Source organism: Myotis lucifugus, unplaced genomic scaffold, assembly GCF_000147115.1.
Source record: "Myotis lucifugus unplaced genomic scaffold, Myoluc2.0 scaffold_141, whole genome shotgun sequence".
NCBI classification, from domain to species: Eukaryota; Metazoa; Chordata; class Mammalia; order Chiroptera; family Vespertilionidae; genus Myotis; species Myotis lucifugus.
This window is the reverse complement of record NW_005871189.1, coordinates 2,228,156-2,250,852: the sequence shown is the minus strand read 5'-3', so window position 1 is coordinate 2,250,852 and position 22,697 is coordinate 2,228,156. Positions and strand designations below refer to the sequence as shown.

The 22,697-nt window shown below is 45.6% G+C and overlaps 1 protein-coding gene and 1 pseudogene across 9 annotated transcripts; one reads left to right on the top strand and one right to left on the bottom strand.

The window, feature by feature from the left end:
* Positions 1-1,114: 1,114 nt before the first annotated feature.
* CASP2 (caspase 2) lies at positions 1,115-22,393 on the bottom strand. Of its 9 annotated transcripts, none has more exons than XM_023758868.1 (11): positions 22,245-22,393; positions 19,048-19,198; positions 18,560-18,748; positions 18,351-18,432; positions 17,716-17,810; positions 17,270-17,446; positions 7,763-7,891; positions 7,539-7,629; positions 3,847-3,996; positions 3,560-3,669; positions 1,115-3,410 (listed from the first exon to the last, which is right to left on the bottom strand). In XM_023758868.1, the coding sequence occupies exons 1-11, from the start codon at positions 22,316-22,318 to the stop codon at positions 3,279-3,281; spliced, it is 1,380 nt and encodes a 459-aa protein (XP_023614636.1). In that variant the 5' UTR covers positions 22,319-22,393; the 3' UTR covers positions 1,115-3,278. The 9 variants fall into 9 exon arrangements, with proteins under 9 accessions (XP_023614636.1, XP_006094808.1, XP_023614635.1 ...); XM_006094746.3 differs by having other exon boundaries at positions 18,581-18,748; XM_023758867.1 differs by lacking the exon at positions 22,245-22,393 and adding an exon at positions 21,407-22,190.
* On the top strand, positions 14,787-15,721 carry LOC106698156 (annotated as a pseudogene).
* Positions 22,394-22,697: the final 304 nt, after the last annotated feature.

Here is a 22,697-nt window from a genome sequence, read left to right as displayed (position 1 = left end):
TTGCCCCAGTGGTCTTCTCCAGCCATATCCTCTCCCTCCACCTGATATGCTTCCACTCCACTTAGTCCCTTTCTGCTCTTCCTCCTCTACACTCAGCCCCCAGCTGCTTCCCACCACATGCTCCTGCAGAATGTCCCCTCTTGCTGAGCCTCCATAGCCTGCTTGCACTGGCGCACTTGCCTCTCCAGGTCTGCCCTTCATACACATTGCACCCCGAGAATCCCCCAATTACACACAGCCCACTGCTTAGATCTTACCCTGGCTGCCCCAGAATTCTCTTACAACTATGCTCACCCTAGGAAACCCGAAATCCAAATTGAACCATGAGCTAAGGAATTCTACACCTCATCCTCCAGTTCCAGCCCAGTCTGTTTCTCATCTTCACCCCATACTTGAAAGAATCCAGAAGCAACACTGCTTGCTAATGACGCTTCCATCTCTTCTGTGAGAAATGCCAGTGCTGGCCATATTTTGGGCAGCTGCTGATGGTCATGACAACTAAGATGGGCTTATCTCAGGTGTGAACCTGTACATCTAAAAAAAAAAAAAAAAAAACTTGGCAGGGCCCGGCCAGTGTGGCTCAGTGGTTGAGCATTGATCTAAGAATCAGGAGGTCAGTTTGATTCCTGATCAGGGCACATGCCTGGGTTGCTGGCTCAATCCCCAGTAGGGGGGATGCAGGGGCAGCTGAACAATGATTCTCTCATCATTGATGTTTCTATTTCTCACTCCCTCTCCCTTCCCCTCTGAAATAAAAATATGTATTTTTTTAAAAATTGGCAGAGCCCGGTCAGTGTGGCTCAGTGGTTGAGCATTGAGCCATGAATCAGGAGATCCCCAATCAGGGCACATGCCTGGGTTTCGGGCTGAATCCCCATAGGGAGGGATATAGGGGGCAGCCGAGCAATGATTCTCATTGTTTCTATCTCTCTCTTCTCCTTTCCTCTCTGAAATCAACTTAAAAAATATATTGAAAAAATTAAAAATTTAAAAAAATTGGCAGCAAAATAAGAAGGGGTATGCCTTGTGAGGTGGTGAGGGATGCTGTAACGGGCTAAGAAAAATATGCAGGCATTGTAAGATTGTCTGCAAACACAGAGACATAAGACACATATTAGTAATAAATATAAGCATTTATTTGGCACCTGATGGCAATGCAACATCCTGGCAGTGGGAAGTGAGAAGGTTTATCACCCAAATATTTCCATACAATACTGATCCAGGGGTAGGGAGGACTTGGCCACAAGTCTCCGAACCACCTGGCTCACAGAACGAGCATTTATTGAGCACCTGAACTATGATACAGGCCGAGCACTGTGCCAGGCTCCATGGGAGATGTAGAGGAAGTCTCAATGTGACATGTCTTCAGGGGCTAATACCAGTGAATAAAACAAAACACCAAACTGTGTATATTGTCAAAAAGTAGGATTCTGGCTAGGGTTGCTTCCTTCAACATTTACTGAAGCCCTAACATATGCCAGGCACTGGGTACATATTGATGAACAAAAAAGTTTTTGCCCTCATGGAGCTTCTAGTAGAGGAGAATGAACAAGGGAAGCAAGTAAATATTATCATAGGTTATGAAAAGTGCAATGAAGGAATTAAACAGGACACAGGAATAAACAGATCATTTAGAGACAGAATGGCCTGAGAAGGCCTCCACAAGAAAGTGGAATTTAAGCTGACACTTGAAGAATAAACCACCCAATCAAGAGTGATGAGGAATGGCACTCAGTAGACCCCGAGAGAGTGTCTGCGACGGTTCAGGACAGGAAAGAGCTCAGAATGTTTGAAACTAAGGAGCCACTGGAGTTGCTGCTTAGAGAAAAAGCAGTACTTAATAAGGAGAAGGTGGGGCCTGTGGGCTAAGGTAAGGAGCTTGGATTTTATTTGAGGTGTAATAAAAAACCAAAGGGTTCCAAGCAGGGGAGTGACATGATCAAGATTTATACTTAAAACCAAGTCTGTTATATAGATATTAGATTGTAGTACGAAGAATGGAAGTCAGAGAGGCCTCCAGGAACTGGAAAGTCTCCTGTGAGCACAGATAAGGATGGCTCCTAGGGTAAACAAACACGGACAGCCATCTAGCAAAGGCCTCCCTGAAACAGAGAGACATAGGGGACAAGGAAATAGGCCGTATAATGTCCAAGGGGATTTAACACTGAAACAGAAAGCAGGAACAAGGAACTACATCACACCCTTGAGCAGCCAATTAAGTAATATTTTAGACCGATTTGGAGGCAGCAGTAACCAGGATCTCATGAATGAGGGGAGAAGCAGGAAGCAGGGAGAGAACAACTAGAAGATAAGGTGACAGGTTTGCAGCGGTTCTCAACCTGTGTGTCGCGACCCCTTTGGCGGTCCAACGACCCTTTCACAGTGGTCGCCTAAGACCATCCTGCATATCAGATATTTACATGACGATTCATAACAGTAGCAACATTATAGTTATGAAGTAGCAATGAAAATAATTTTATGGTTGGGTCACAACATGAGGAACTGCATTTAAAGGGCCAGAAGGCTGAGAACCACTGGGTTAGAGGATGAGGAAGCATCTCACCCTCACCTGCCCCTGCTGGCACTGCCAGGCTCATTCCAGTAAAAGTTCGGAGAAAAGACCTTTGGGATGTCCCTGCATAAAGATCAGTGAGTTCCAGATACAAGGCATCCGATCCCTAGCCTCTGCTGAAAGCTCGGATTCCTTGAGTCCAGAGGAGCCACAGGTGGCACTGTCCTTCCTGCAGTGGCCTTGCCGCACGGGAGGAATGCACAGGCTGTTCCACACACAGCAGCAGAGTGTGTCTCTGGTCCTGTTTGTCCTTCCAAAGCCACGTGGGAAATGCCTGCATTAAATGAGGACTCTCACTCTGGGACAAATGGGGCTGGGATATGAAGCGGGAGATGACCTCCGAGACATCTTAACTAACGTAACAAAAGCAACCACCACAATGCTACCTACAGAAGCCCGGGGCAGGAAGTGAGCACACAGGTCGAGGAGACCTGCATGCCTCTCCCCATAAAGCCCCCGTGCTCACACACCTTTCACCAGGCTCCTCTACGGCAGCCAAACGTTGCTGGCAACCCGTCCAGCCAGGGCCAGCCCAGGGAGAGAGCCTCACACAGGGGGAGCCAGCCTGTGGGCCGGGATTCAACGTCGAGGATGGCAGGCTGTGAAACCAGCCCGAAACTCCCAGTCCCTGAGAGGGAAGGACAGAAACGGCGATCCTGCAGAAGCTCCAGCACACCACCTGTGGCCCCGGGGCCGGGCGGAGGCGTCACGTGGGAGGGTGTCCGGGGAACAGATAGAGGTGCCGGCACAGGGTGCTACAGTACTCCGACATCTCCTTGCACCGGTGGAACTCTGTGCCGGGTGCATAGCCTTCGCGCTCCTTGATAAGTCCATTCACCTGGAAAGGCAAAAACCAAGAGTCCAAAGTCTGAGAATCTGGTGTTTTCACAGGAAGGGTGGAGAGACTGGGTGGTGACTGGGCAAGGGAGGAGGAAGGGACAACACCCTGGAGGGGCAAAAGGTTCAGAGCCAGACTGAGCGACTTACTTTGACAAGCATGTCGGCCACGTGCATGTCACAAGCCCTCTCAGAGAAGATTTGAGTGAGGGCCTCGATATACCAGGAACCCCGTTTGGTGTTACGCATGGCGGCAGTCCCTACAACCAGGACAAAAGTGACCACAGTGTGAAGGTCATGGGATACCCTTGCATAGCTAGACATCCCAAACTAGCTGTCCACGGCACTTTCTACCCGCCCCCATCAGAGCTGTACATGATAAAGTGCAAGTCTATAAGAGAGTGTAATCGTTTGGACTGTTCTAGAATTCACAATACCTCTGAGGCAGGCATAGCCACATATCATGTCCGAGCGAGTGGGCAGTCGCATCTTCAGCAATTCCTGTCTACCAGCATCACCCTCCTCGCACTCGGGGGACAGGGAGTGGCCCTTTCCATCCTGCTGGTCAACCCCACGATCCGTTTCATCTGTAGGAAGGCAGAGTGGACAAGGATGTTATTTCCTCTCGTCTCTCTTGGGCCCGTCACAGACAAGCCCAAGTTCCCTACAACCTTGACTGGGAAGAGCCATTTCCAGCTGCTGCCTCCAACCTAGAGCTGATGAGTTAAAATGCAAAAAAAACCCATTGTTCCCATTCCTCTCCCGACATGCATTCATTACCCCAGGGGGTGCCCAAACACATGGTCTGAGCTGTCTATTCTGTGCAAGACGGGGAAAGTGCTGAGTCACATACCCTGGTAAACAGAACTAAAAACTGCCTCTGACCATGATTCATTTGCTCACTGAACAATGCACCTGAAAGTCATGGTGCTTTTTATTGCAAAACACAATTGATATATTTAACTTATTGTAAAAGAAAAAACAAGTTAATAAACCAAAAGTATGATTACATATATACCATATAAAAGTCACAACCTAAAGTCTATGTAACAATAAAAAGATTACAAAACTAAGCATGACCAGCTGTTTCCAAAGCATTTTTGGTATTTTTAAATCACTTATTACTTATTTATTAATTCCATAAGCCATATTGTATCAGGTATCCAAGATTTAAGAGCAATTTAAAAGAGGAAAAACTTAAAAGAACACTATATATTCAAAAGTTTTAGCAGTAGTTTCTCAACCTACCCTGAGCACATGCCCTGCCTCTTGACTGAGGCCTTACCTATTCCCAGACATATTCTTTTTTTTTTTTTTAAATATATTTCTTTATTGATTTCAGAGAGGAAGGGAGAGGGAGAGAGAGATAGAAACATCAATGATGAGAGAGAATCATTGATCGGCTGCCTCCTGCAAGCCCCCTACTGGGGATCGAGGCCACAACCCGGGCATGTGCCCTTGGCCGGAATTGAACCTGGAACCCTTCAGTCCACAGGCCGACGCTCTATGCACTGAGCCAAACCGGCTAGGGCCCAGACATATTCTTATTTGATGTTGCTTCATTTTGGGGATGGGAGGGGGTGCATTGGTAGGAAAGAGAGACAGAGAAGACACACAACTCATCACACAAAAGATAAAAGTATGCTTTTTCACAACACTGCCTGCTCCACGCACTATTCAAGAAAGCCTAGAAGAAAAGAGAAGCTTGAAGAACTGGGGGGGGGGGGAACAACCAAGATTCATTGATCCAATAAAGATTTATTGAGCAACTGCCATGTGCCAGTCACTGTTTTTGTTTTAAGCTCTAGAGAGACAGTTAAGAAAAAGTCTCTGCCCTCATAGACTACGGAGAAGGTGGTATTTTTAAAAAAACATATATTTTTATTGATTTCAGAGAGGAAGGGAGGGGGAGAGATAGAAACATCAACGATGAGAGAGAATCATTGATCAGCTGCCTCCTGCACACCCCCTACTGGAGATCGAGCCCACAATCAAGGCATGTGCCCTACCCAGGAATCGAACCCTGACCTCTACGTTGATATGCTCAACCAATGAGCCACACTGGCCAGGTGAGGGTGATATTTTTTATAGACATCGACCATATTAACTAAATACAGAAGACAGGTGAGCTCAAGTTTAAGTATTTAATTTTAAAGATTCGGAGTCATTTCTCACTATCCATATATCTACAGTGTATGTATCTCTGAATATAGGAGAAAATGATCATGAATGTCTTTCATTTTATTTTGCTGGTGACACCTCCTGAAGGAACTAAGCCAAGCTGAATGTGTCCCTCAAGAGAAAGGAAATTTCTTTCCTACCTTTAGGCCTCAGATCTGTTAATAAATGTTACTAGTTCCTTCTTTCCAATATCCCCATATTTGTTTTCCACATTATCGCTAGAGTCTCCATCCATTCATTCACTACTTATTAAGTGCTACCATGTATCTATCAGGCAATGCTCTGGGCCTAGGAAAACAGCAGGTGAGTAAAAACCTAAGTTCCTGCCTCACATACTCTTTTCTTAGTGCAGCTTCCTGCCATGGTGATCGTCCTGGGAAAAAATCATCACGTAATTTCTTACTTAAGCTCCCAAAGCTCTGTACTATTATCTGCTGAAGCCCCAAATCTCAGCCGTGACTAAAGGTTTATAACCAGCTGGCGCTACCCCATGTGGCCACATCTCACTATATACTTACAGACACTCGGTTTTTAAATTACATCCGGGCATACTTCTGACTCAGCACATCATTTTCTTTTTTTGGGGGGGGGGGGGGGGGCCTTTTAATCTTGCTGTGCTTGTCATATTATCGCCAACCCCTCTTTCTCCTGAAAGGCTCTATCTGCTACTCCACATCTATGGAAAGCTTATCATTCTGGGTCCAAAATAAGCCTCACCATATCCCCCAAATGTCTTCAAACTAAGCTGACCTAAAATGACCGATTCCTTACAACTTGCGCTTCATATGTATGGTATCTCGCTAATTTCACCCTTGCTTACTTCAGGCCTTTAACTACTCAGAACTACGTCAGGTATATTTGCTGTATTTTCCAAGTAATTAATAGGCACTTTGGAGAGACCACATTTTCCTTTGCTTTTGTGACACTACCTAGTGTAGTCCTAGTCATGTTGTAGGACCCTAATAAATGATATTCTTTGGTGATATTAGGAGAATAAAAACATTATTAATCATTTACATGTGTTGAACATACAACAGATAAAAGTAATTATTTGAATATTTGGACAAAATGACCTTTAAACCAACCTATAAGCCCTTCGAAAGCACTGATCATGTTATAACAGCCACAGCTGGCAGTTTTGGTGGATTTACTAGGAGCCAGGCACTGGGCTAAGCAGGCCCTTCCTATGCACTATTTCAATTAATCCTCACAACAGCTCTATGAAATAGGCCTGATGATTATCCACATTTTATATCAAGGAAACGAAGACAGAGGGACATCAGGTAACTTCTCTGACTTGACATAACTAGTCAGTGGTAGAGGCAGAATTTGATTGCAGTTAGTTTTTTGTTATTACTGGTTTCCTCCCAGGAAGCAAGCCCGCATGTCTGCTGAGCCCAGTCAGAGTCCTGGGGTAGAACTGCATGCGAGAAAGAAGAGGGAGGGAAGCAGCTCAGGAGAAGGAAGCCAGGGCGGACCTGGTACCTGCTGTCCTGCATGGCACAGGGATGATGAAGCAGGGAGGCAAGGATGGCAGGTGAAAAGTTGAGAAAAAGGAGAAAGTGGAAAAGGGGACAAGAGATGGAGGAAGGAAAAGAGGAAGGGATAAAGTGAGAGGGACAGGAAATCCTTAACTGGAAGAAGTAACAAAAAAGCACATCAGGTTACTGGTAAGCACAGAAAGAAGTCAGAGTCCTCAGAAAAGAGTCTTGAGAACAGGCATGGCGGTGCAGAGAGCTGAGCGACCTGAGAGCCATGGGCTGCCCAGGTCCCAGCACACCCCATGCATCGGGGACACTTACAGAGCAAGAGAGGCGGTGGCAGCAGTGAACAGAAGGAGGTGCCCAAGGGATCCATTAGCACCTGAGAGGAGCAAACAGGAAAGTGAGAGCTGGGGGGAGGCTGCCCGGGAGCCGCCACCCCGGTGCTCGTCCTGCAGGGCACTCACCTCCACGGCAGGCCTGGATGAAGAACATTTTCGGCTTGTTCTGTAAGCTCGGGCAGTTGGCATTGTCAAAGAGCCGAAACACCTCTTGTAGCTGGTGGAAAGGAATAGGGAGGGGGGAGGGTAAGTGGTCAGTAGGACCTTCTGAGTCTTATACACACAGCAGCAGCCAGCACAGGCTGAAGGTGACAGACGTGATCCAGCACCATCCACAAGACTGTACACACCTGAAGCACCTTGCCGTCCACACCATAGACGCCGCCCTCCACGCCGTGAGAGAGGAGGGCCACAATGCAGGAGTCAGTGACTTGGTGAGCAGGCAACTGGGCAAAATTCTGGAGTTTCTCTTGCATTTCCTAAAAGAAACACACCTTTTAGTGTTGTTCACTATAGTCAGCACCAATATGAGCTTTTCTGTGGCGTCTGAAACCTTAAGTTATTAGAAGGTAAAGTGATTTCTGTGGTCAATGATAAGTCAGAGAGCCGTTGAGAGGCTAGAAAAAGCATGGACTCATCAAAAAATGCATGACTTCAGACACAGAATTCTGAATATAATTGCACAAAATGCACAGACTGAGATATGCTAAGAACTCCTGGATTAAAGCACATAACTAATGAAGCTAATCAAGAGCTAGTTAACTTTATCCATCCCCCTATCACCAACCAGATTTCTTTTGAGCAAATACTGTTGTACATTAGTGGCACAGGGGGGCCACCTGCTGAGCGGTGAATGAGTATCACCTATGGGGCCACAAGGAAATAAACTGCTCCGTGACAAAGGGCTAACAGGACCATGATCTAGAGAACAGCAGACCTTCTACGCTGTTTTCTATCTGAGATCTGAAGTGCCCAGAGACAGTGATGATGTCTGTATAAAACACCTTGTTCAGGAAGGAGCACACTGTCTGGAAAATTCTGTCAGGGCCATGACTAAATGCATAGGCCACGGGATCAGACAGACAGACTGAAGTTTGACCCCTGGGTTCAAAACTGGTACAAGTTATTAAGCCCCTCAAGGTTCTAATCCCCATTCTGTATAGCTATGTCTGGCATATCCTGCAAAGACCTGCCAGTATTATTATGTGTATGTCTAATTAAGGGTAACAATATTATCTCCCCCCCCCCCCCAAAAAAAAACCCTATTACTCGTCAACCTTGTAGTCCAATTTAAGAATCTTGCTTTATTGCCTGGCCACTGTGGCTCAGTGGTTGAATGTTGACCGATGAACCAGGAGGTCATGGTTCTATTCCTGGTCAGGGCACATGCCCAGGCTGTGGGCTTGATCCCCAGTACGGGGTGTGCAGGAGGCAGCTGATCAATGATTCTCTCTCATCATTGATGTTTCTATCTCTCCCTCCCTCTCTGAAATGTTAAAAAAAAAAAATTATTTTTAAAGAATTTTGTTTATCTAGCACTATGTTGCCATACACGAGTACCTCTCTACTTTAGGCATTTGGCCCATCAATGGGAAGTTATACCATAATACAAAACCTGATACTAATTGTTAAACCTATGTCTCCCTCTACAACTCAAGATGCCTGGACTGACTCTCGTATCTGAGATCAGCAGAGAGATAAGTTATTTTATTATGAATTTGAATGAACTGTAATGAAGATGAGTATGCTGTCCAGGCAGAAAAGTCACCAGATACAGCCCCGGACAAAAAGCACACACTTGTGTATTAAGTTGCAGTGGTTCTCAAAGTGTGGTCACTAAAGCAGCAACATCAGCACCACCTGGGAATTTGTGAGAAGTGCAAAGCCTTGGGCCCCAGCAACTGTGTTTTAACAAGCCCTTGGGTGACCTGACAATGCAAAGCTTGAGAACTACCGATCTATTTGTTTGCAATACAGTTGACCCTTGAACAATGCAGTGGGTAGGGGCGCTTTGACACCCACAAAGTCAAAAATCCGTATATACTTCTGACTCCCCCAAAAGGTAATTAGTTGTCCTTCAATATCTGTGGGGGACTGCTTCCAGGAGTCCCCACAGATAACAAAATCTCAAATGCTCAAGTCCCTTATATAAAATGGCGTAAAACAGGGCATACAGTCAGCCCTCCACATCTTTAGATTTCCAACAGTGCATCGAAAATACTGTTTTCCATCTGAGGTTGGTTGAATCTGTGAATGAGAAACCTGGGGATATATAGTCTGCATGTAAGTGGACCTGTGCAGTTTAAACCTGTGTTGTTCAAGGGCCAACTATACTTCTGTTGCACATAATTGAGACTTAAGTCTGCAACATAACTGGAAATGGAGAAATTGGCTCTGTTGAAAAAGTATGTATATTTTCTGGGCAAGTAGAAGCCAACTGTAATATTGGAAATCTTAAGGTAATAAAAGATATCCAAAATTGACTTGTTTCAAGAATATATAACCCCAAGAGAATACGTAAGTATGAATGCTCCTCTGGAGATGACCGTAACAATTTAGCAAGTAGTAGCTGAAGTTTCTTTGTGGAAGGGAATAAAAAGATGAGCATTTTATTAGGTCAGTAAACAGATGACAAGAAAGTCCAAACAAAGAACACATACTTTGTAACTGAATTAATACGACTAAACCTTTCAATGGAGATTAGTTATTTGGGGAAATTTTTCCAAGGTAGCATAGCTTAAAATAGGATCTGCAGCTTTAGCTCAGATAAAATTACAGAACTTCTCTAAAGAGCAGTCTTGCCTTTATTTTTGGCTGGGGGTGGGGGGTACAGGAGAAGAGAATAACCTGCAAATCATCTGAAATTATATGCAAGATTTTGTGGATAGCTTCATTTTCCTGGAAGGACCCACTGCTTGTCCCTACGTTCTCAAAGCAGTCTGCGACCCAACTGCAAGTTAAAGACCAATACCATACAGCAAAAGAACATTTGCCACTTAAAACGTGTTATTTCTTTATATATGATGAATTGTAATTCTAGAACTAGCAGCCTCATGAGGGATATGCAATGAGAATAGACTTAGATGCCAAAGAGAAGAAATGAAAACCAACACAAGCAGTGAAAGACCAGTGACCGCTCCCGCACTGTCAAGAAAAGAGGATTCCCTAAGACTACACACTATTTCCAATTTTTAAACGGAAAGTAAAAATGTTGTAATAGAAGGCAAAAAGAGGGAATCTTAATTTTTTGGATTCTGTTTCTTTGCTCGCCAAATAGTTACATAACAAGAGTTGAGCTTCTTGCGAGGTCTTTCCAGGAAGGAAGTATTCAGTGCAGATGTGCAATGCACCAAATTCTCACCCCCACTGTGCCTACCTGATCGTACTGCATCTGAGCGTTTGGCCACTGCCAGAAACCGGTTCTGCAATGTCCTCCACTCGTCTCTAAATCTCTAGAGCTGAGGATTAGGCTACATGGAGGGCTATCTCCTAGGGTTCAGCCTTAAGCCTTTTGCTCTTGTTACTATTTTTTTTAAAATATATTTTATTGATTTTTTACAGAGAAGAAGGGAGAGGGATAGAGAGTTAGAAACATCGATGAGAGAGATTGATCAGCTGCCTCCTGCACACCCGCTACTGGGGATGTGCCCGCAACCAAGGTACATGCCCTTGACCGGAATCGAACCTGGGACCCTTCAGTCCGCAGGCTGAAGCTCTATCCACTGAGCCAAACTGGCTCGGCTGCTCTTGTTACTCTTTTTCAAAGATCTCATACTCTTATTAAGTATTTTTCCTACACAAGTAATTCCCAAATTTACATCTTTGGTCTCGACTTCCTCTGAGGCCCTCAATTCCTCACTTAATTTTTCCATCTCCCTTTATATGCAGTCATTCAATCACCAAGCAATGAAAGTACAGCCATGCCATTATACTGTTTTCACATATATTCTTTCCCTTTTGGTCCACTTGGCCAGCGGTGGCCCGTGAGGTCCGAAAGGTTGGCGACCGCTACACTAGACTGTCTAGGTCCTCACCATCTCGTACCGGCATTATGATTTTAACTCCAAAGTGGGTTTCCTGCCATTAGTCTCTACTCCATTCTTTACAATGGTGTCATATTAATCTTTTCAAATCATCACGTGAATAATGCATCACTTTCTGCTCAAGAATTACTAATGATGTTCTAATGTCAAAACAAGAACGTCTAATTCCTTTGGGAAGACATCCAAGGCCCTGTGCATTCTGGTCCCTTTATCTTCAATCTTATTTTCAGCACTCTTTCGCCTAGACGAGTCTCAACTGGGCTGACTGGGCACTTCAAGTCTCTGCCATGTATCTGTTCCATGCCAGTAGGCTACCTCAGGAATGTCCTCATGGAGATGACAGAAACACAAGAAAGAGCAAGGCGTCTTGAGTTGTAGACTTAGAAGCACCATACTTGCACTTCTGCTTCATTCTATTACCCAAAGCCAGGCACATAGTCAAGTCCAGAGACAGAGGCAGAGGACACTTGAAAGTTAAATGCCCAAGGGGGTGGATGCAGAGAGGGTAAAAGATCATTCAACCCATCAGCAAGACCTATCAATTCTACCTTAGAAATACTTTCCACACCTGTCCAATACTCCTTCTATCTTATTGCTACCACCACTTCAGTTCACCATGATCTCTCTTACCTATCACCACCTGACTGCTCTGTCCAAATCTTTCTTGTCCATTCCTTCTCAGACCATTCTCAATGCAGCAACAAGAATAAACTTAAAAAGAAAACTTGCTCTGACCACTCATTTAATTAAGTCTGCCAAATGGTTTCCTATTGTTCTCAGGATAAAGGTGAAAATCCTGACTAAGGCCTGAATTGTTTTCAATTTTCAATTGAGGGGTTATTTTAAAGCAAATAGATGAACCTGGTGAAAGGGAGAAAGAGAGTGAAGAGGGAGTGTGGGAAAGAGAGGCTTTGTAATGACTTCCATGTGAGGACAGCCTGGAACCCCTTTCTCCAACCTCATCTCCTTCCATCCTTTCTTTCACTTTATGATTGGAACACATCATAATTCCCCAACTTGTACACTATTTCAAGCTTCTGGGGTCTTACTTGGACTGCTCTGTGTCCAAGTAGAGTTCTTTATCCCTCCTTTAGCAAAACCCTCTGCCTTTCTCCTTTCCTTCTTCTAGGGAAAAAGAAGAGAGAACAGCCCTGACTGGTTTGGCTCAGTGGATAGAGCAGGGGTCCTCAAACTACGGCCCGCGGGTCACATGCAAATACAAATATTGTATTTGTTCCCGTTTTGTTTTTTTACTTCAAAATAAGATATGTGCAGTGTGCATAGGAATCTGTTCATAGTTTTTTTTTAAACTATAGTCCGGCCCTCCAATGGTCTGAGGGACAGTGACTGGCCCCCTGTTTAAAAAGTTTGAGGACCCCTGGGATAGAGCGTCGGCCTGCAGACTGAAGGGTCTCAGGTTCGATTCGAGAGGGAGAGGGAGTAGGAAAGAGAGAGGGAGACCTGGAGTCTTCATTATTACATTTGACAGTAGCTTGTACTCCTAAATGTTGAATTTTATAGACCCCTTTGGGCTGGCAAAACTTATCCCAAAAGGGGAAACGCCTTAAGTTCTTGAATAGCATAGGAGAAAATGTTTATTTTATTTGTATTTATCTTTGTATTCCCAGGGATAAGACAATGAATGAATGATCCTTTATGATCAGAAAAGCAGCCCCATGTTACTGATGCTAAAGAATAATATAGCCCTAGCCAGTTTTGCTCAGTGGATAGAGCATTGGCCTACAGACTGAAGGGTCCTGGGTTCGATACCAGCCAAGGGCATGTACCTCGGTTGCAGGTTCCTCCCTGGCCCTGGCCCTGGTCAGGGCACATGCAGGAGGCAACCAATTGATGCGTTTCTCTGTCTTTCCTTCTCTCTTAAAGAAATGAAAAGAAAAATACATCGCCTGGCTGGTGTGGCTCAGTGGTTGAGTGTTGACCTATGAACCAGGAGGTCATGGTCTGATTCCTGGTCAGGGCACATGCCTGGGTTGCGGGTTCAATCCCCAGTAGGGGGCATGCAGGAACTCATCATTGATGTTTCTTTCTCTCTCTTCTTCCTTCCTCTCTGAAATCAATAAAATATATATATATGTATATTAAAATAATACATTTTAGGAAAACATCAATGACTCAAATTCAACAATTAATTTATTCATTCACTAATTTATACTAATTGCCACCATGTGCCAAGTACCTGAGATACAGTGCTAGAGAGACCTGTAGTGAGAAATAGAAATCATGGCATTTGGGGTGGTGAGTGGGAGATTCTCCGGAGCTATAGAAGAGAGGAGAAGGGATGGAGCCCTGGCACAGGATAGAGGACACAACAATAGATAAAAGGATATCAGATCAGGGAACGGGGAAGAACTCTTGTAAAAAAAAAAATGACTAAGAAACTAAGGGTTGAGAAATGAATGGAAGAAACCTTACTGTCAAGCAAGGATCCCAATCCTAGTGCAGGTCTAGGGTCTAGGGCAGTGGTTGGCAAAATCATTAGTCCACAGAGCCAAATATCAACAGTACAACGATTGAAATTTCTTTTGAGAGCCAAATTTTTAAAACGTAAACTAACTAGGTAGGTACATTGTTATTAACTTAATTAGGGTACTCCTAAGCTGGCCTTTGCTAAAAACGTCCTCAATCTGATTGAGGTACGTTCACTGAGGTCGACCCCTTCCAACTCTCCCATCCACACTCGTCTTGGATACTTGTTTCAGATAGATGAGTGTGGATGGGAGAGGTGGAAGGGGTCGACCTCAGCGAACATGTACCTCAAAACAATGTACATCCCCCCGCACTGCGTATCCCGCGGCCCGCCTGCGCCGCGTCTCCTGTCGCCCGACCGACCGACACCCCCCACTTCTTCTAACGCCACTTCTTCAAAATAGACTCACCCAGGCCGAAAACCGACTTCTGCGCATGGGCCACATAGTTTCAATCGCACTGTATGTGCGCACTTGCACATGGTATTTTGTGGAAGAGCCACACTCAAGGGGCCAAAGAGCCGCATGTGGCTCGCGAGCCGTGGTTTGCCGACCACTGCCCTAGGCATTTGGATCAACCACTAGGTCCCTAACATCACACATACATTTCCTGTCCACACACTGTTCACCCTGCCTAGGATCCCTTCACCACTTCTCTCTCCTTAGTAACTTCCATCCTTCAACGCCAGTTCCAGTCTCCACTTATCCTTTAGACGATATCTACCCAGGCAACTGTTTCTTCCTCTTAACTATTGTAGAAGAAACTGTCTCTAATTTTGCTTGGTCCTTGGGAATATACGAGACAGACTTCCTTTTTTGCTGCTGTCAAGACTTTCCCCCTTCTTTTCCGACGAAACACCAAATGGCGGATGACGCCGGTGCTGCGGGAGGGCCCGGAGGCCCCGGGGGCCCCGGATTAGGAGATCGCGGCGGCTTCCGTGGAGGATTTGGCAGCGGCATCCGGGCCGGGGTCGCAGCCGGGGTCGGGGCCGTGGCCGAGGCCGTGGAGCTCGTGGAGGCAAGGCCGAGGACAAGGAGTGGATCCCTGTCACCAAGCTGGGCCGCCTGGTCAAGGACATGAAAATCAAGTCCCTGGAGGAAATCTACCTGTTCTCCTTGCCCATCAAGGAGTCGGAGATCATTGACTTTTTCTTGGGGACATCCCTCAAGGACGAAGTCTTGAAGATCATGCCTGTGCAAAAGCAGACACATGCTGGCCAGAGGACCCGGTTCAAGGCATTTGTCGCCATTGGGGACTACAATGGACATGTCGGTCTGGGTGTGAAGTGCTCAAAGGAAGTAGCCACTGCCATCCGTGGAGCCATCATCCTGGCCAAGCTCTCTATTGTGCCCGTGCGGCAAGGCTACTGGGGAAACAAGATTGGCAAGCCCCACACTGTACCTTGCAAGGTGACTGGCCGCTGTGGCTCTGTACTGGTGCGCCTCATCCCTGCCCCCAGGGGCACGGGCATTGTCTCGGCCCCTGTGCCCAAGAAATTGCTGATGATGGCTGGCATTGACGACTGCTACACTTCGGCCAGGGGCTGCACTGCCACCCTGGGCAACTTCGCCAAGGCCACCTTTGATGCCATCTCTAAGACCTACAGCTATCTCACCCCAGATCTCTGGAAAGAGACCGTGTTCACCAAGTCTCCCTATCAGGAATTCACTGACCATCTTGTCAAGACCCACACCAGAGTTTCTGTGCAGAGGACCCAGGCTCCCGCTGTGGCCACCACATAATTTTATACAAGAAAAATAAAGTGAATTAAGCCTGCAATAAAAAAAAAAAAAAAAAAGAATTTCTCATCTAACTGGGGTCCCCAGAACTCAAGGTCCACATTTTTAAATCTCTGTTGCCTAACAGTCTGCCCATCCTAAGGTACTCAAAATTTGATGTTACCGCAATTGCAGTTACAGAACAATGTAACCAGAGAAGGAGAATCCAGTAGGTCCTTGAGTCTGCATCAGGTTTAACATAAACAGGAATGGTGTTTACGAAATGGGCTCATAGAGCCACACATTGTTCTGACTGTCTCTGAAAACAACAGTACACAGCTGACTTGGTGACTCACGGTTGTATCTTTCACTATCAATGCATGTAAGATTCCCGCTGACTACACACAATATGGAAAACCAGGACACCATAAATTCCTAGCAAAAGAAACAACCGGAGCAGAACCTGTAAGGAAGCACAGAAAGCATTCCTTTTGTTAAGACTTTCTAATAGGATTCCCTCGGTAGGACTCATGGCTGATTCCCAACAGACCTCTCAGGAAAGCAGATGACCTACTTGAATGCTCGATGACTAAAGCAGCTGCTCAGCCATGGCTTGGGAGCAAGGGTGGCCTTACTTCTCTGCAATAGCTGTTACTGGAAAGCTGGCAAGGACAGCATGCAAAAGAGAATACCTGAGAACCTACTGGTGAAACTGGCCTTACCAAAGTATAGCAAATACATCTTTTTCCTCACAGAAGCAAGACAGCTGAGAGACAGAAACAGAGACTGCAGACAATGTCGAAGACAAAACAGAGACCCCTACCTCAAAAGATCAAAGTGAATCTCCCAGAAACTTTAATTTTACCACTGACATTCCGAAAGGCAAGTTCAGGAAAGTACTACTATTCTGGAATCAAAATGAAGAATATTAATTCACCAACTGGCTATTACAATTTCAAAATAGAAATAGCCAAAGGTAATAAAGTTGGAAGTGAAGCTGGTTAACTGAGGTTAATGAAGAATAACCTATAATGATGCTTATGATCTGCAGGCATCTAGTCCAGAAGTAATTTACCCTAAGATCTGCCTTGTGGCCACACAACTCTTAAAAACAAGGAATTTTCCCACATGTTAATTCATTAAACTGCCACAAAACAGTATTTACAAGGGCAATCCCAGCGAACTCTCATTTGCAACAATTTTATCTGTCAAAGTAATCTTTACAACAATAACTAGACTCCTGTTATGATTAATCAAGAATAAATGCCCTGTGTAGCCTTGGCTTAGAAATATCCTTCTGAGCTGGTTGGGTGAATCTCAGCGCCTCCGCACTCCCCGAGTGATGGGGAATTAATTTGCTGAGCATGAAAAAATGAGAACCCAACCGTGAACTTTTATGACTCAGGAGGGAGAACACAGCCTTCTGAGAAATCAACACTGAAGTAGCTGGCTGGCCCTAGTTCTTTTTCAAAAAAAACAACACCTAGATTGCAAGGTGAGAGGCAGAAAAAAGGGAGCAAAAAGGTAAGGAGTAAAGTAACTAGTAAGACACAGCCCAGCAGGCAGAGAAGCAGCAGGGGTTTCTGGCCCCAAATGCGGCATCGGGTACCTGTGCAGTCTGGTCAAGTAGAACATGGACATTATAGCCCAAGAGCTTGAAGAGGGTGACTAGATTGCTGTGGTCCACATCCCCTCCGGAGCGGAAGTCCAGGTCCTTCTCTCCAGTGAAGTGCACGTTGCTCAGGACCAGCGCCAGGCCACGCGGCCGAGACTGCAACTTATAGGCCTGGGGAGGGAACGCCAATTAGACCCAGAGCTTCTTGAGGACAGAAACTACGCCTCCCCAATTAGGTGAGACATTTCAAGAAAACACAGACGTCATACTCTTCTGAACCCCACCAGGTCAAGACAGAAATAAGCCCATAAAAGACATCCACTAGCAAAGACTTTCTGACTAATAAACAGGGAGAGAATGTGTACACAAACTAAGTTCACATGCCCAGAAAGGACATCTCATCTCCCAACTCTTTCCTCGTGCCGTTTTGCCAGACTCACCAGCTGGTGGTGTGTTCGATAGAACTCAGGAGTACAAGGCTTCACCTGAAGGCAGGGTGGGCCATCTCTGTTGTCTAGAGAGTGTTCCACAGTATCTGTGGCACAGAAAGCCAAAAGCTAGCACACAATCTATGCATCAATCCTAGTGCTTCATAACTTCAGGCACCCTTCGAACTGGGGATTTAATAATTACTGGTCTTGCCCATTCCCCTCAATTTGTAAGATCCATGGGGTCAGAGACCTATTTACTTAGCCTAAATATAATTAGGTACTCAAGTCACCAAATAACTGAATTGGATATATGATAAAAGCCTTGTTCTAATCACAAAGCATCTCAATCAGAAGGCTAGTGGCTGATGATGTCTTTCCTCATTCTACAATAACTCACCTTCATAGAGGAGACGGGAATATGCAGGAATTTCCTATCTGTACAAGTTGCTCCAAGGGCAATTACCATAAAAACATCATCTGTGATGGAAGGGAAATAGGACTAACCAATATCCCATCTAAACTGCCCTGCTAGTCCTGAACAAATTCACCGAGGAAACTGTTCCCCAATATGAATGAAAAGTCAGATACCAGTTAAGAAAAGGGAAGTCAATCTGTGGGACCCCTTTTATCCCATCAATTCTCACCTGCAGACAGGCGCAGCTGCTTGTGAGGAGGACAGGACTCACACACCGGGAAAGACAGACTCAAGTTGTGGTCACAGCTCAACTGTAAGAAATCGGGAGCCCCATGCAAGGTCTTAGGGAGATGGTCCAGTCCCAATAAAACAAAAATCTAGTCTCCCCACCCTGTCTCATAAATTCCTTACCCACCAAACTAACCCTTCTCAACACACCACGTGTCTAGGGCTCCATACCGGTGAGAGTACATGCTGAAAACCAGAGAGGGTTGAGAGTAACAGATCCTCCAGGTGACCCTGCTTGGTTTCCCTCAGGGCCACACAGAAGGCATCAAAAGCATGGGGACCCCTCTTGGGAAGCAAGCTGAGGAGTTCCACATTCTGGCTGAAACTGCCCACTTTGGCCTACAATACAAGAATAAAACATGAAATCATATTTACATATCTAGCTATAATTCCATTTCTCCAGATGAGCTTCCTAAAAATGTCATCATCCACCTCAAGAATTCCTTTCACAGGAAAAACAATATGGGTGAAACCCTTCCCATTATTCCGGAATTAGATACCTTTTCTGTTCAAGGCTCTAGGGTAGAAGGGCATTTTCAATTCCTTAATAAGGCACCACACCCTTTTTACACTTTATCATGCTCTGTTCCTACTTCTACAACCAATTTACTTGGCTTTTCTCTTTCGCCTCCAGATACCTGAATGTGCTCCCTCATTTCGAAGGTGATGATGTCTTGTTCCAGGAGATGTTCTAACAGTTCACTCAGCAACAGCTGTTTGGCCAGCAGCACTCGGTTCTTTTTCAGAGCTTCCTGATGGGCAGGATGCATGCCACACACTCCCAATACTCTACAGATAAAAGGCAGAGAGAAAGGCTGTCAATACAGAAGATATGGCCCAGAAGAGTGGAGTGGAAGAGGTGTGAGCAGGAAGAACAAAAGGAACAGAACTTACAATAATAACCAAGGTTGATTTTATCGAATCTCATTAAAATCAAAGAAGTATTGAGCAGTAACATGCTGAGCATAAGGAAATGATGTAATTCTTTATGGAGTATGTTCAACTGAGAGCATTGTCTGAGAATAATGGTCTCTTTAGAGGAGGGAAATAGCTATCTTATCAAAAATACACACAAGCACACATGTATTCATGAGAAGGAATATTCCTCAGACAGACCAATTTCAATTAAAAGAATTATTCCAAAAAACACTTCACATTATTTATCTAGGCTGCCGAAAGTGATGTAAGTTTTAAATGATTCCGTGTGAAGAATAAAATAATTTGATACAATGGCAAAAACTCAAACCAACGGCCAGCTCTAATGGAAAATAAATGAGACAACACACAAACACACTCTATCTAGTCTACTTATACAAATTATAACTATGGCTTTTCAAACTTTAAGTTCCTGTGACAAAATGTGACTAGAAAATATTAGAATACTGTAAGAACTGGATAAGTAGAAAGTATGACAGGAAGTCACAGTAGATAAATACCAATGATGGACACAACCACCATAATTTGAAATCACTTAAAGAGTTAAAGCACATAAGGGCTAAATTATTTTGGTAATTTAGTTTACTAGGGATATCTTTATTTCAAGGATTCCTTAGTTTTGTTATTGGTTTGGAAAGAGATCAGTTTCTGTTTATGAACTAAAAGAATCCCATTTAAATGTATAGTATCTATGTGCCTAGTTTATGTAAATCTAGAGCTCGCCAGCCTGCTTAGTCAGTTTCCAAATATACGATAGTAGTAAGAGCCTGATGGCAGTGAGAAAGGATATGGTAATAGCTTCAGTTTATAACTTAAAACCCTATTTAAAGATCCATCTTGATCTCAAAGATGCTACAATGTGCTTCTTAGAATCAGGGAAATACCATGCATTTGTAGAATGTACTTGGCTTAACTCTAGGTGAGAGATTTTCAGTTACAGAAGAGAAAAGCACGGTCTTGGAAGAGCTGAGAGAGACCCAAGAAGATAGCATGTGGGATCCCAAGGCAGAGGAAGTGGTCAGGAACACATTCCCAGGGTTGGAAGCAACCAACCTAGGTTACAATTTGGGTTTAGAACAGTAGTGATGTTTTCAATTCCACTTAAATTTCCTGTTTCTTGAAAGACTCCTGCTACCCCAAACTTTCAGTAAAAACCTGCTACAACACAATCTACAGAAATCAAAAACTATTTAATAATCACTTTAGAACACACCAAAGCAATAACAATGATAAAACTCAGGTAAAAATAAGTGTAATGAGGCCAACCTCAAAGTAAAGCCATCTGTAAAAGGCTTTGCCATACTCATTTTAATATGTGCCTGTTGCTGTTAACTTTTGATGAACAGAAAACTAAAGCAGCCCTGGCCGGTGTGGCTCAGTTGGCTGGGCGTTGTCCTAGGCACTGAAAGGGTGCTGGTTCGATTCCCTGTCAGGACACATGCCTGGATTTTGGGCTCATCCTTGGTGGGAGACATGCAGGAGGCAGCCTATTGCAGTTTCCCTCTCACATCGATGTTTTCTCTATTGATGTTTCCTTCTCGTGCCAATGTTTCTCTCTCTCTCTCAAAATAATAATAATAATAAAAAAACTAAAACAAACAAAATAAGTTTTTCCTCCCTTGGGTCCCATGACACCATTCTCTCCAGGTCCTCTCTATGCCCACCATATTCCTCCAGAGGACCTTTGGCCTGCCCTTAAATGTTGACATTAAGAACCCCTGAAAGAAGCTGTCCCTAGTCTGTCTCATCCATACTCATAATTCAATAATTAACTCCCAGTTCTTAAACCTTGCAAGTCCCATACCTGAATTTTCAATCAAAAACTTCCTTGGGTTTGATCTGAAGCATCATCTGTTTTCTTTTCTTTTCGTTAACCCTCACCCGAGGATATTTTCCCATTGATTTTTAGAGAGAGTGGAAAGGAGGGGTAGAGAGAAAGAGAGAGAAACATGGATGTGAGAGACACACGTCATTGGTAGCCTCCCACAGGTGCCCCGGGTGGGGGCCGGGATCCCGCTAGCAACCAAGCAAGGTATGTGCCCTTGACCAGAAACAACACACCCTTTAGTCCGAGGACCGATGCTCTCACCACTGAGAAACCGGCCAGGGCAGCATCGTCTGTTTTGCACACACCTGCTCCTTTCTGTATTCCATATTGGGCTGTGAATCTTAAAGGTGGACTTGCCAAAAGCAACCACCATCCTAGAACTTTAGGAGTCATCTGGAAGGGGAGGACGGGGTAGACAAAAGGACACAGAGTTCTTCAGTCCTGATCCAGTGTCCTCCATCAAGTTTCAGTGCCGAAGTCTTCAATTAATCTTCTGGGTCTGGACCAGGAGGCTCTTAAAGGTTATCCTGTGTGCTGTCTGCCATTAAATCTATAACTGGGGCAGAGATGGAGACATACGGGGGGCCTCGGGAACCTCCTTGGCCTTTCAAAGTGATCTCACCCTTTCAAAGCCTGTGCTGACTGCTTCGAAAACCTGGTCATTATACCCAAAGCAATACGGGTCATGATATGCTCAATCCAAATCAAATGCACATTAGGCAGTATCAGGAGGTCTGCAGGTCTCATGCAGAATGGAAGCAGGGGAGAGACTCTGAAAGATTTAAAGATGGAGAATCTTTAAGAGAGGCCGAGATTTGGCAGGGATGGAAAGCGCTCCCTTGTTCAAAGCCCCCCTAGGTCGGACGAATCCAGGCCGGGCAGGGAGGGACGTGGCCGAGAAGAGGCCCGCGGGCTCCTGGGGGGGCAGCCCGGCTTCCCACTCCTGCAGGAAGCTCGGACAAGGCTCCTTAGGGGTCCAAGGTGGGGAGAGGCGCCAGGGCCACATGCCTGCGCCGCGCGATCGCCTTCCCTGGGCCCCACTAAGGACCCCTGGGATCTTCCCTCACTCACCTGCGTCCCCTGTCAGCGGCCATTTGCCCGTTTAGGGGGAGGGCGGGCCGGGAGCCCGCGATCGGCGTCGCCATTTCTCGCTTTTCCCGGGCTATGCACGCACCGCCCACGATCCAAACAAACCGAAAGCCTCCGAGTCCTCTGCATCCCTCTCCGCCCACAACGCGCCTGCGCCCTACCTCTCTTGGTCCCGCCCCTCGACGAGGCCGCCCCGCCCCGCCTGGCACTGGCTGCGCGCGCAGGCGCAGAGCCTCGGTGGACGCGCTGTCCAATGGAGAGCGCGCCCTCGGCGGAAAAGGAAGGGGTGGGCACAGCGCGAGGAGCCGCCCCGCCGTACGTGGGAACGCGATTGGTGGTGGGTTCCCGCGGAAATCATGGCTCCTTCCCCCGCACCGCCCACTCCGCCCGCCTGGCCTATTGCAAGAACTTCAGAGAGGCGGGCGTGGCCGGACT

Coding starts and splice junctions, on each gene's coding strand:
- CASP2 (XM_023758867.1), bottom strand. CDS start 21,546: ATGGTGGTTGCTTTTGGCAAGTCCACCTTTAAGATTCACAGCCCAATA. Junction 17,447..17,715: donor ATCGAACACACCACCAGCTG/GTGAGTCTGGCA, acceptor TTCCCTCCCCAG/GCCTATAAGTTGCAGTCTCG. Junction 7,630..7,762: donor TGGACGGCAAGGTGCTTCAG/GTGTGTACAGTC, acceptor CCTTTCCACCAG/CTACAAGAGGTGTTTCGGCT.